This window comes from Puntigrus tetrazona, chromosome 6 (genome assembly GCF_018831695.1).
Source record: "Puntigrus tetrazona isolate hp1 chromosome 6, ASM1883169v1, whole genome shotgun sequence".
Taxonomy (NCBI): Eukaryota; Metazoa; Chordata; class Actinopteri; order Cypriniformes; family Cyprinidae; genus Puntigrus; species Puntigrus tetrazona.
The window spans coordinates 3,965,903-3,980,574 of record NC_056704.1 but is presented as its reverse complement, the minus strand read 5'-3'; the positions used below and the strand labels follow the sequence as shown (position 1 = coordinate 3,980,574).

General features: G+C 35.7%; 1 protein-coding gene across 1 annotated transcript; it reads right to left on the bottom strand.

Annotated features, from left to right (window-relative positions):
* Positions 1-229: 229 nt before the first annotated feature.
* Positions 230-13,365, bottom strand: tspeara (thrombospondin-type laminin G domain and EAR repeats a). The gene is made up of 12 exons (XM_043241936.1): positions 12,623-13,365; positions 9,630-9,850; positions 8,947-9,173; positions 8,574-8,664; positions 8,332-8,488; positions 6,002-6,133; positions 5,554-5,786; positions 4,109-4,298; positions 3,040-3,272; positions 1,507-1,685; positions 1,317-1,418; positions 230-670 (listed from the first exon to the last, which is right to left on the bottom strand). The coding sequence occupies exons 1-12, from the start codon at positions 12,711-12,713 to the stop codon at positions 517-519; spliced, it is 2,010 nt and encodes a 669-aa protein (XP_043097871.1). The 5' UTR covers positions 12,714-13,365; the 3' UTR covers positions 230-516.
* Positions 13,366-14,672: the final 1,307 nt, after the last annotated feature.

The following is a 14,672-nucleotide window of genomic DNA, read 5'->3' as shown; positions in this document are numbered from 1 at the left end:
AAAGAACAAGAGGTAAAATGAATTTTTACATATAAATAATAATATTTATTACATTATTTTACATTATTGATATAATATTAATTAAACATTGTATACACATTCCACAAATGATTGTACCCTGTTTATGGATAGTGTGTTGTAAATGAAAGCTACACAGAGCCCAAATGTCCTGTGCCCTCATTTCACTTTCTGTATTCACAGGATGTCCAATTAGGCAGATGTGGACTTCTTGTAAGATAACTGTCTTTCCCACAATGTCAATTTAACAGCGTTTTAAAGAGACATTTGTGACGTTCCCCACTGAAAGTTTATCTTGACTGTTCTTTTTACACAGATGAGGTAGTTTTCAGGAAGTACCAAACTCAAATCCACCGCTGTCGGATTGATTGACTTCTCTGACATTAAAGAGCTTCTCATCGGGTTCATAAGTCAAGAGGAGAAGAGAACGGTTCAGGTTCTATCAACTTCTGTGGCATATGATAATAACAAGCAATAATTGAGCAATTGTTAGTGCCCTCAGTGGATCCTCAGCTTGAAGACTTTGGAAAGAGGTGCTTTGGCGCTGGAGTACATCAGGTATGATCCCTCAGCTGAGGTAAAGAACTCCCAGTCACTGCATCCAATAGTGGGTAACCGATGGACGGGAACAAAGCCCTCATATCCCTGCCATCTGTGAGTGTCGAAAAAATTGCAATAATAATGCTGAAAAGAAATCTATCTTCATTTGGTTCAGCATTCATTTGTAGTTTTATAGCACTGATAAACTGTAAGCATATCCCATAGAAGCCCATTTCATTCACACAATAAAAATATATATCTTAAACTGTGATTATTTTTTTATATTTTTTTAACATTTTTATTTCTCAGAGTTAGGGGAAAGCCAGAATTGTGAGATTTTTTTTTTAATTTATCCATTAGTTTTTCCATTTTAATAATTTTTTTTTAATTCCAAGCTGAAAATTGGCTTCCATATTATGATACTGAGAAAATAACTACTGCAAATCATTTACAGATCCAAGTCTTAGTTGTATATCAGAAAGTTGTTGTTTTATAAAGCAACACCATAAAAAAAAAAAAAAAAAACTATAATGTATAGATTTACTTATAAAATAAATAGATTATAAATGTACAGGACAGTTTTTGAGCATTTTATGTGCAACAAATTTTTTCTCACAAAACTAGATTTGTTGTGTATCATATTCCAGACACGTTATATCAAAACAAACACCTATAACCACCCACAATGTAAAAGTGCATGCGCATAATTAAATCGTGAGGTATGAGCTGTGTATAATGTTTGAGCTTTCAGTCATTACCTGTATATGACACTGTTCAAAGAGTAAGACGATCCATCATAAGAGTTAGCTACGACTAAAAAATGCTCTTCTCCAACCGAAAAGAATTCCCAGTCCACTGCACTGTCATACAAGAGGAAATCAAGTCAAAAAAATGTTGATCGTTTATTCTCAAATCTATAAAAAAAAACCTTTATAGTTCAGGCTTTACCTGTATGTTACAATATCTTGGAACTTGAGGAACATCTTGGTAGTAATATCAAGTTCATATATAGTTGAGTTGATGGTATAGAGGCTTGGTCCTCTCTCACACAGCATGTGTCCGTTAGCAAGAGCTAGGAACACTCTGTTTCCAATCTGAAACATCTCCCAGTCTGTAGCCCCAAATGTCTAGAAACATGAGCAAATATTGGTTGAAAAAGAAAAATACATTTAATCTGGTAACAGCAATACATATTTTCAAATGTATCCGTGCTGCAGTGGCTTTTATCATTGCCTTTAAATTATAAAAACGTTGAGGTAAAAGCCAGCTTACACTATTTCTTAAAAGTGGAAGTTTAACCTCAGGAGAATTTCTACACTAGGTTAAGACAGCTGCATGACACATTTATGAGAGAAACAGACCTGCTGAATTGACATCGGCTGCATGAGATCCTTATCACATCACTGTGATGCATGACTTTGATTTTGTTAGATTGTAAGATCTCAAGACTTTAATTATAGTGTAACATCATCTAAACGCTTCATATTAACAAAAAAAATGCTTCTTGCTCTTTTTCTTCCCCCTCTGTAAAAGACATCTGCACACAGGGAAATTCCCTTCTGAAACGGCTGACGACTTCACAAGCGGTGAGTCTGCCTTGTTAAGTCTGTTGACATGTACTTTAGATAAGTGATTTAGAGACAATTCAAGAATTACTGGAAAATTGTAAAATAGAAATAAAATTTTTACTTGAATAAAAGAAGCTATTACTTTTTAATCTGACTTCCAATTGCTAGAAAAATTAATTATATATATGAACACTTATATTATCAATCTCAACATCAAATTGTAAGTATGTAAGTATCAGTTGTTTTAACTATTGATCACAAAATATATTAGGGCCTTTGTTTTGTCTCAAGATACACACCAGTATGTATGTATGTTTTTTTTCTAAGCATGTATATTGCTTAATGTCCCGACTGAGCTTTAATCCTAGTATTTTTCAGCCCCATCTGTGAAACCATGCCTAAGTGTTACTTATCAGAAATCATTATAAGCCCAGTACACATGAACAAACATTTTCTTTACATTTTTCAAAACATTTTTAATTTTGAATAAGTGAAATATTTTATTATATATAAAACCATTTGCAGTGAAGAATGAAAAGTTTGTGACGACGGGATTTCAAGCAATAAATCTCTTCAGGAGCGGTTCTTTTACGGCAGGTTAAATCACCCTATACTTAAACAACCCCAGCTATACTACAGATGCCCCAAGGTGACATTGTGAGAACAGGTGTCAGGTAAATTAAAAAAAAAACATGTTTCAACTGGGAAACACCTGAGTCCATCACTCATCTTTTTTCAAGTGCGTGTCATGATTTTCCACTTTATTTACCTGTAATATATTTCTTAACGTGCTACTCAGACATGTACCACATTTTCACCAGTGTTTCTAAACTTCTAAATGATCATCTATTTGATTTGAAGCTATCAGAAAGTTCCAGCATCTTGCATCTATGGCAGGCATTTTGCAACTCACCCTTATAGTCTGAAAAAGCTGAAAGGCTCCACCGAGCCAGATGTAGATGGATGAATCTGTTTGGGTGGAGGTGCCGTCAAATGCATTGGCCACTGCTAGGAAGTGGTAGGGCCCTACGGTGAAAAACTCCCAGTCATAAGCTCCTGATGTCGAGATGGTTTGGTTCACCTCAAATGTCTTGGTGCCTGGGTTCCACTTATAAACAACGCTATCAATGTTGTGATTGCCATTCTCTGAAAGGGATGACAGGAACATAATGTAAGGGCTTAAAATAGTACTGATAAATGTAAGTACTGGCACCTATGTTAAAATGAAATGCTGATACCATCTATTGAACTGCTCCAAACTTATCAGTTACTAACAGTCCAAAAAATTAATATTTAAAAGAAGTCTCTTGTGCAAACCAAGACTATTCATTTGATCACAGATTAGAGGAAAAATATGGCTAGAATCGCAAGATATAAACTAACTTTATAATTCTAACTTTTGTGCAGTTCCACTTTGACACCTGACACTTCACACCTTACAACTACACTTATGTGTGTGTATATACAGTGCATATGTTTAATCTGATAAATCATGAAAATAAAAAAGGTAATTGTGAATTCTTATTCCCACAGTTGTTAGTTTATGTCTTAAAACTCTAAATTGTGAAAAATAAAGTCAGACCATGTAAATATAAACTGAGAAAATAGACATAAATGTGAGTTTAAAAGTCACATTTAAGTTTATTGTTAACTACTAACTAGAACTTTTCCTTCAATAAATTCTTCATTTGCTGCGTATTTAAGTTTAAGTATTGGGTAGAATAAAATCATGTAGAAATATTCTATGCATGCTAATAAGCAACTAATAGGTAAAATAAAATGTTAATTTATATATTCTATAGAATTGCAAGGAAAAAAAGTCAGAATTGCAATAAAAATATAGAAAACATATCTTCAAATATAAAATACTTTGTGATGCGGATTAAAAGAACTGTGTGTTTTTAAAAAATGGAGTGAACTCGGAGGCATTTAGCTGTATTTTAGGACAGTTCTGTATAGTTAGGCACTATTGTTGGACCAACCTGTTCGGTGATTAGCCACAGCTAAAAAAGCTTCGTTATTAATATGAAAGGCCTCCCAGTCTCGAGCGCTGTGGGTCTCCAGGGTCTGATAACGCACAAACTTCAGCCTCTTATTACTCCACCTATAGATCACAGACAGCTCTTGCTCTCCATCCGCTGGGCCCACAGAGTTCGACACCGCCAAGAACACCTGGCACACATACAACACACACAGTGATAAATGAGCCTGATACAGACAAACAGAGATAAGGTTACACTTATCGGTCAGCCCGTCATTTGGCTATCATGAATCCAGTTCGCTAAATTTAGAACGGCGTGAAAATCAGGTGGTAGATAAACTGCGCTATATAGCCTAGTATGAGTCATAATTTAACTCAGGCGAAGAGTTTAGTGATGTTTTAACTGATACAAATACAAACTCTGTGAGATAATGATGATGATGATGATAATAGTCGCAAAGGGGCTACGGGTTTCAACAAAGAACTTTTAGTACTTCCTATTTTTTATAATTCGAGATCTGTGTGATATAATTAAGACTAAACCTTTCCAATGCAGACAGACAGATGTTTATAAATGATTCATTCGGGGGAAGGGAAAGCATCAGACTTTAAATTAATTTCTGTGATTGACTACACCGGTGATTTAAAGTTATTGCATACGTTTGTACTGAGTGTAAGAAACACCACATCAAAACACACCTGTCTCCTGCAGTGCAGTGTAAAGTCTGTGCATGACTGAGTGGAAAACAGGCAGATCACACTCATGGTACTGAGCCACGTCTAGTGTATCACTAAAATGCTCCTTACCTCATTCCTGACTGTAAGTCTCCCTTAACATTTAACCTCAGGCCTTTTCTGCCAGTAATTTTTTCCTAATGAAGTGCCAATCACTGCTCTCTACAGCTGCACTGTACAACCTTTGCCTATTTAATTGCAAATTCCTCTATGTGTTTCCGCGTCGTTGATGTGACCCTCATTGTTTGTTTTTTAAATTAATTTATCATCAATAAACATTTTGCAGTGTCAGTTTTTTAGCTGAAATTAATACATTTTGATTCATTTTAATTCTGATATTGTAATTATTGTTTTTTCATTTTTTGACCTCATAATTGCTTTTTAAAAAATGAGAGTGAAAAAATGTGACTTGAATGCACAGTTACAGTTCTAATAAATGTTGGCATTTTTGTAGTTTTTTTTTTAAAAAAATTCAGATCTATTCATTCATCAAATCAAAAGAAAATATTTTGAGCTTTCTTTTTATGGTTTCAGTTTCTTAGAAGTTGAAGTGATTTTTGTATAAATTGTTTTTATTCTGGAATCTCACATATATTGAGTAAAAAAACTTATTTATTTTAGATACAATTAATCACGATTACATTTTTTATTCCCTGACAACTGTGCCTCTTGAAAGTTTTAGATTTTTGCAACACAGGTGTTTTTTCTCACCTTCCTTCCTATAGTGAATTGCTTCCATGCCTGTGCCTTAAAGGTGCTGATGTTCTGGTAAAGCTGGAAATGACCGTTCTTCCATTGGTAGATGGCAGATCCGGGTTTGTTGGACCGATGAGCCATAGCAGCAAACAGCCCAACAGAGGGAATCTGGAAGAGCTCAATGTCCAGCGTCTCTGAGGTGGTGTAGAGATCCTGGTAATCATCTACATAGTCTAGTCTGTCTTTCTCTGTAATAGCATTAAATAGAGCTGCTGAGACTTCAGCTGACATCAAAAAAGCATTGTGTGTGTGTGTCTTTTGTACATGTGATCGATCAATAAGTACGCCTACATCAAACTATACCAATGAAATTGAACTTGACGGGTTGTAATCATAAAGTTAAAATTAAATAGTTTGTTTTAAACCTAAAATAATAATAAAAAAGTGATCTTTAGCTTCCTACCTTGCAGCATAGAGTGCCAGTATGCGCCATCACATAGGAAAAGGCCTCTTTTAAGGGTGTCAAACCAGAGCTGTCCTTGCTCTGCCGCAGTGCATGCTGGTTTAGACCCCAGCGTCACACGGACCTCCGTCTCTGAGGAATGAAATGCGAATGCAGACACACAGAGCAAATATGTTTACATTAAAGTAGTATTTCTTTTTGAATGTCATGAAAATATATTGTATTTGATGAAATCTGTGATTAATGGAGTATTAAAATATATTTTTTGAAATGTAAATGGAATAAAAGCTCAGCTTCATCAAAAGAATATGGAAATGCAACAAGCGTTTCAGCGTTTCATCACAAGCCTAACAACCCCGTCTAGTCAGCTCAGGCTGTGAGGGTGTTATAGTATTAACCAAGGTATGTAATCTAGATCAAAGCAGCCATTAGCTAATTTAAATTGTCAATACAAGTGATATAAACACGGCATTGTTTTTCATGCCCGAGATTTGTGCCAGCGTAAACCCGCACGCCCTCAATCACTGACAGCTCACTCTGCAAGCGGCAGAACCTCTGTTTTCCTTTTCAGAGCGAAACAAGTGTCAGATGTTTAGTTTGGGACCGTAACTCAATCCAGCCACGGGTGATATGTCATCGGTGTGGTCTTTCACACCACAGATCTGTTCTTTTCCTCAAAATGTTGTCCATGGCTCCGTTCAAAATATACAGTAATTTCTTTGTAATGGTTCAGTGTAACTCACTATTAGCATTGGCTAGGTTTAACCAGCTTATTTTTTTTAAGTATGTTAGTTTTCATTTTTATTATACCCCCATATTTGTGCATATAGAGTGCCTTACGAAAGTATTCATACCCCTTCACATGTTGCTGCCTTATGTTAAACCGCTTTAAATTCCTTTTTCCACATTAATCTACAGTCAATACACCATAATGATAAAGCAAAATAACTGTTTTTAACATCTTTGCAAATAAATGATTCCATTGCATTAGTAGTCATACCTTTGTCTGGGACAGTTGAAATTTAGCTCAGGAGCATTCATATAGCTTGTAAACGTGACTGCACTTCGAGAGAAGTTAATCTTTGGCAAATTCAATTGAATGGGTATGATTTGGAAAGACACACGCATCTAAATAAAAGGTCTTACAGCTGATCAGATGCACAACAGACCAAAAACTAAACCCTGAGGACAAAAAAACTGAACTTAGAAAAAGGTTTGTGTCAAGCCACACATCTGATGTAGAAGGGTCTTGGTTAGACTGAAGACCAAGAACATAATGGTCAATCTAATGAGCTCCATGGTTAAATGTTCATATAGGAGAAATCTACAGAAGGACAAAATGCAATCTGTGCACCAATCTGTGCTTTATGACAACATGGCAAGAATCAATCCTCTCCTCAGTGATTATACATTCAAACACTAAGTCAAAAAAACACCTAAAGCAGAGAAACACGTCTGAGAAAGAAGATTCTCTGGTTTTAGGAACCTCAATAAGCATTGTGTTTGAAGGAAACCAGCTCTGATCATCACCTGCAGAGTACCATCCCAAAAGGAAAGTGTGCTGGTAGCAGTCTCATGTTGCGGGGCTGTTTTTAGCGGCAGGGACTGAGGGACGGAGCAACAGAATACAGAGATATCCTTAGTGGAAACCTAGTCCAGAGCATGCAAAACCTCAGGCTGGCCAGAAGAGTCACCGTCCAACAGGACAGTGACCCTAAGCACACACCAATAGACAACTCTGTGAATGTCCTTGAGTGAGCCAGCCAGAGCCTGAGCTTGAACCCAATCAAATCTTTCTGGAGAAACTTGAAAATATGAGCAAAGCAAACAAAACAGGCTTAAGGCTTTCACCGAAATATTTAGTTATTTGTATGAATACTTATGCAAAATATATATTTTTTTACTTTGAATAAATTTACAAAGTTTTGACGATGCTGTGGGGAAATATAATTACATTTAAAGCAGTTTAACATAAGGCAGCAACAACAAAATGTGAAAAAAATTGAAGGGTACTTTTACAGTATGTGTAAAGTTTTTTTGTAATATCAGTTATTCTTTTATAAATACAATATCAGTAATAGTTTTATCATATCATATCATTTTAGAATGACTTTGTGTGCCAAACAGACAAAAATGAAGATGCTATTCAATAGCAACCTTTATAATTGTTGAAAATGTAATTGTGTTTTATTGTAGATTACATTTTTATTATTATTCTATCTAATTTACAATTTATTTTAATATATACGGTATATTTTTTCATTTCTTTATTTTAAGATTTAAGACCTTAACATAATTATAATCATAATTACAATATTTTAGTTTTTTACCATACGGAGGAAGCAGGACATCATTTATTTGAGATTTCACTGGCAAGTTTGTCAGGATCGTAGGGATGGACAGCTCAACCAGTGATGGTTTAAAAGAGGGACACACACGTGGCGTCGCATCTGATCCAGGCAAAAGGACGAGCTGCCTCAGTAAACCCTTAAGAAAGAACACAGATCATCATCCTACCAACAGGTATGTTTAATGTATTTTAAATAAAGCAATATCAGAATCCACCGCTTACAGAGAACAGGCCTTTCCACTTCCTTCGACTTCCAATGTGGAATCTAGAGCCATCAGTGCTGAGATCAGAGGGAAAGGGCTGTTTATGGATCCTGAAACCCATCAGGGAAAGTATATTACTCGCAGATGTCAACTTTGAACTGCCACAATATATTTTGCTTCTGAATCAATTTTTTTTTGTGGTTTGGAAAGATCCGGTTTCACCTTTTTTTTTATTGTACTTCTAATGTAATAAAATGGAATTAGCATTATTTGGATCTAATTGTTCAGGAAGAGTGATGATGTGATGAGTAAGCGTGTGAAGAAATCGTAACCAAAAAATTAGCTCTGATATATATAGTTATGGGATCTCTCCACTACCGTCACAGACTCACAGTTCTACGGGGATGCCGCAGTCCAGGGTGAGGGTGGCATGGTGACCGCTGATGGCTAGCACTATGCTGTGCCAGTGGTTGTCCGCCAGGCGGATTCTTTTAAAGCTGAGACGCTCCCTTCCCATTGGGCCCTGATAGATGAGATGCACTTTCTCTTTAGAGAAACGCATTCCAAGCAGGAGTTGATCAAAATCCTCCTTCACTACAGCAAACAAGTACTCATTCTTCTGAAAAACATCAAACGCAGACACATAGGAAAGATACCCATTCATTTGGCTCATGTACAATATCACTGATGTGATCATTTTGCTAATAAAATGAAGTTTTAAAGAAATAGTTCTCTCAAAAATGTAAATTCTGCCATTACTTTCTTTTTTTCTAATAAACATAAGACAGTGAAGCTCAGAAATATGACAAAAATGTATATTAAAATGTGTAAAAAGAATATATATATATATATATATATATATATATATATATATATATATATATATATATATATATATATATATATATGTACATGTATATATAATTTTATTTATTTTTTTGCTAAATTTTAGACATAGTGATATGATTGCATGACTAACAATGCACCAGAGTGAATTAAAATATCAAAAATACAAATTTTCTACAATCATTTAATAGTTGACCTGACCTGACATTAGATTTCATTATAAGCATACCTTCATTCTGGTGTGGGACATTTTTACAGTGGCCACTATGGAGAATTCTGCAGGGAAGAGGGGGCAGTTAATGAAGAGCTGAGATGATGGAAAGGTGAGTGCCTGCGTAGGACTGAAGAACTGGAGCCCACGAGCGCCTCCCTCCTGCACCATACGGACCCCAGACAGAGCCTCTCCGTTACGGGGCAGCACCCGAGACAATAGGTCCACTGGACGGAGATCTAGAGAGCGAGTCAAGAAAAAAGGATGGGGGGGGTTAAGGAAACATGAAATTTAGGACCCCACATCAGAAACAAGGTTTGGCTGATTAGCACACATGGTCCAGTTAGCCCCTGTACATGCTGTAAATACACCATCTGAGCTTTTTTGCAAGTACAATGTATATGTGGTAACCCTAAATTGTATACATTTTATTACCGAAAAGCTGCACTTTATTACCTAATGTGAACATATTGGTAACTTTCTAAAGGGTTGCACCCCAAAGTTAGTTAATGACAGTTTTGTACCTATATCTGAGAGTGTAACCCAAAACTTAAATGTCAATAGTATTCATGCATTCATTCAAGGTCCCTCAAAAACTTTTTTTGTTTAGTCTGCTCCTACTGAATAACCTGCCATTCAAAATGGGAATGCTATTGGATGGATTTCTTCAGGTATTGCCGACTACCTTAATTGCATTATATCTAACAAGCAGTGAGAGTCCAAATATTTGTGTTCATTTTCACCATAGTTCTATGTTTTAATACAAGAAAACAAACCTCTGTTAAATGACATGTGTGTCACCATTCTTATAAATCTACTGCTGTACTATTTTACGCTGCATTTAAGGTATACATTTGATCATTTTTCCCATGACCTTGGCATTGCTGTCAGTTTAAGCTACAGGACGGATATGGAGTCCATTCATGTGGCTTATGAATCTGAATACTTCAGGTGGCCAATGTATTTTTGCATCAGATGGGAATAGCTCTTGATGTAGTTTATCTCCCAAAGTATGCAAACTGCCTTCCATGCAAAATATACAGAGGAAAGAGAGGGGGAGACAGAATATTTATTGGCTCTACCAGCTTCACAGAATTTATGTGAAATATGTTTTACTGTCATTATACAATTGCATGGTTTAAAAGTATGTAAGTGTCGGCACTGGCCCCTCCACTTCTCTTTCTCTCACACTTTGCTTCCAGTCAGCTCTGATTAGTTCTATCATGCTAAAGATCTTAAAATGTGTAATGTTATTAGGGCTTAATAGTACCCTGCGGTCTCATACGATCATTGTTTTCCTCAAAAGTATACATAATATTAAACTAAATTATGTAAAGTGACGTAAGTATACATTTATGTTTTAAAGGGTTAGTTCAACCCAAAATGAACATAATAAGCATGGGGAAAGCGCATAGATATCTTAATTTGTGTTAATATCTTAAAAAGTTCTTACGGGTTTGGAACGACATGAGGGTGAGTGATTAATGACAAAATTTTAACTTAATTACTTAATTTCCAAAATGTGTAGGATGCTTCAAGAACACACACGCTGATGACAAAAATATGTCATCTATAGATGTTCGGTGACAGAACTGCAGTTCCATAAACATTCTCAACATTCTTTGGTTCGTCCACATTATTGTGGTATTTACAGCTTCTATTGTAATAACAGTCCTTCAGCTGAGATCATTGCCCTAATTATGGACCATTTAGATGGTTTGCTCTCGACATACAAAAGCAATATTTTAAAATACCACTTAAGGAATTTACTTTGGTAATCTTCTGGTAAACTCTTTTTCATATTAGCATTTTTCATTTTCTCATTTCTTTTACATTGGTATCTAATGTAATTGCCTTCGTGGTATGAAAATGGGAGAATTTAAGCCCCAGGGATGTCGCCGGGTTTGGGAAGAGTTCTACATTTTTCCATTGTAGAGACCAAGCCGTGAATCAGCATGACAACATGGATACACCACCAGTCTTGTGAAGTTGCCCATTTCTCATAGTGAAAGCATTTGTGTGCCACAGATTTCACAAATTAGTAAGCATTCATTTCTTTTATTAAAGGGATAGTTCACCAGAAAAAAATGATTTCTGTCATCGTGATTTTACCCTCAAATTGTTCCAAACACAAAATATATTTTGAAGTATGTTGGTAAGTCATCAGTTTCTGATGTCCAGTATTTTTTTATACTTTCATAATTTGGCAGTCAGTGGGGACCAGCAACTGTTTGGTCACTGCCATTCTTCAAAATACCTTCTTTTTTGTTCATTTAAAGAAAGAAATTCATACAAGTTTGGATAAAACTTGAGAGTGGGTAAATGATTGCAGTACTTTTTGGGGTGTACTATCCCTTTAAGTGACAAAGTGATGGTCTGCATGATCAATTAGAATGAGCTATCATGATGAATTAAACTTTTTATTTTCTGAAAATGAAATTGGGACTGTCCTGCCATGTTATTTCCACCGTAACAAACAACTAAAAACTCGCTACCAAGAATACAAACGCGTCAGCCAAACAACCTCTCAAGAGAAATATGAGACATAAAATGTGTGAAAAAATAATCACACCTGTAATTTAGTAATTATGTGTGTATAAATATCCTCTAATTGGGTGTGATTAGTAAAAAAAAATCTAGCTATTAAAGTTTCTCATAGTTTCCAAACAAAAGAGTTTGAAATTTTATTTGAAATACAACTTCTTTTCAACAGTTTTTACCGCAGTTTTGAATGACATGAAGGTAATTGGTATCCACAGTTGAAGAACTACCTTTCTATACAATACACACTCATATTGAAGATTTACAGATCCATTCGAGCTCTTTACAACCTGGACCTGATCTAATCTGAAGAATTTTATTACAGAGGAAGTCACTTTTTCTTAGTGTCTGCTGATAGAGAGATAAACAGACTGTAGCATTGATTTAAAGATATCCACATTATTAAGCTGTTGTATTGAACGTACTGTTAATCAGAGAGAAAATAAGCAGGATAATGTGTTTGATCTCACCTGTACAGGGTTTCCATGGCACTACGGTCACACTTTCTATCAGTGGCAGAAGCAGCAGAAACACCTTCACCAAGTTATGCTGTCCTTCCATTAGATCATTAGATGTTGATTTGCCAATTAAAATGTCCTTACAAACTTGATTGTCCACAAATATGTCCAAAACATGAAATTCATAAAGTTGTCTGCTGATCAAGATGTCTTTATGTATTGTATCCTTTGTTCCTTGAACTGTCCAGAACAGGGTCTGTCCATCATTGTTTAAGAATCAGTTCAAAACCAATTAGCCATCAGCTGCTTAGTTAAGTGGTTTCTTAAAAAAAATCGAGACGTGGGATGATGTTTCGATACAGATTACACACTCAACGAAAAATAATGTTCTTCTGTATTCCTTCTCAGGAAAGGTCTTCCACGTTCACTTAAATGCTAATCATTAACAAGCAGGTCAAACGAGTCAGAGCCAAAATACTCCGAAAGCTGTAATCAAAGTCCTGAACATCCACAAGCCTGTGTTTTCCTCTCTTCTTCCTTTTTGGAAGGTGTGCAGAGAGCGTCCAGAAAGCAGAAGTTAAATCACCTGTCACCTGCGGGGTCAGAGGAGCGTGTTAACAGACCGCAACTACAACTGAGAGCTCAAGGGGCAAAAGCGGTGTATTTAGAGAGACATTCAAATGAAACCATGTCAACACGAGAGGAGGGGCTCAGAAGGAGGTACGGAGCCTGAGAGAAAGGCAGACAGAGAGAGAGAGAGAGATTTCCTGCGGTCCTAATCTCAGTATTTCATTGCTTCGGGAACCCTCCTCCTCTCTCTCTCTCACACTCTCTCTCTCTTTCTGTTTTATTTTCTGCCACTGGGTGGAGTCCCTCTCTGTGCCCTGATCTGGTTTTCAGTTTCGCTTTGTTTTTTTTTTGTTGATCTGTACTCAAAACTGTCCTAGGTAAAATATCTATCTATCTATCTATCTATCTATCTATCTATCTATCTATCTATCTATCTATCTATCTATCTATCACTGTAGAATCCATAGAAGAAGAAGAATCCATAGTTTTTACAAAAGAAAAATTGGCAGCTGTACATTTTACGGTATAAAAGTGTAATTTACAAACAAGAAACTTTGAATGTAAAGCAGTAAATTTAACAAAGCACTATTAAAATCTGTTTTGTACCTTAAACACACTGACAACCACCATATTAAAGCAGGTGATAAATAAGAAGGCCACATGAAGCATCCAAGCTCCTCACAAGTAGCTCCGCCACAAGCAGAAGGATATGCTAATATACTTTCAAATGTGGAATATCAGTTTTTACTGTACATTTTACTGTAAGATTAACATACTTTTTACATTTAATTTTGTTTAGATGTTTTACTGTTTTTCACTGTATATAGTTTGCTGTATATATTTTACTGTTAACAGTTATATTGTCACGGGTGTGGTTAGCAGGAGAGCACACCACTAGCAGAAGGGTAAATAAAACGCTTTAATCTACTCAGAGATGAAATAAACAATATAAATACAGGCAGGCAGGCAGGCAGGCAGGCAGATTGGACAAAATCACACGCACATACAGACGAGATCGGACAAACAGAACTGAAACCACAGGACTTAAATACACCAGGTAAATCACTAAATTAACTACACACGGCTGAAGACAATAAAGACAATTAACTAAAGTGGGTATACGGATCACACGGCACACGACAAAAACAATGACAAAGTCCAAAAACGTGACATATATATTATATATATTATATTATATATATGATTAATAATTAATTTTCATTTCTTGATTATACAAACATCAAGGGAACATTCTATTTTATCATTTTGGATAACGTGAGGACTTTCTGCTTTCTGATACATAAATTTTTAAAAAGCATTAAATCAGTGGTTCCCAACCTTTTCTTGTTTGAGGCACCCTTGGAAAGCCTTTCAAAAGTTCCCGGCACCCTTATAAGGAAATAGATATTTAAAATCTCCGTAGCTTTTTTATTATTATTTATTTATTTGTTTCATTTCGAGAGTTTGCATGCAACAACACCTTATACCTAGT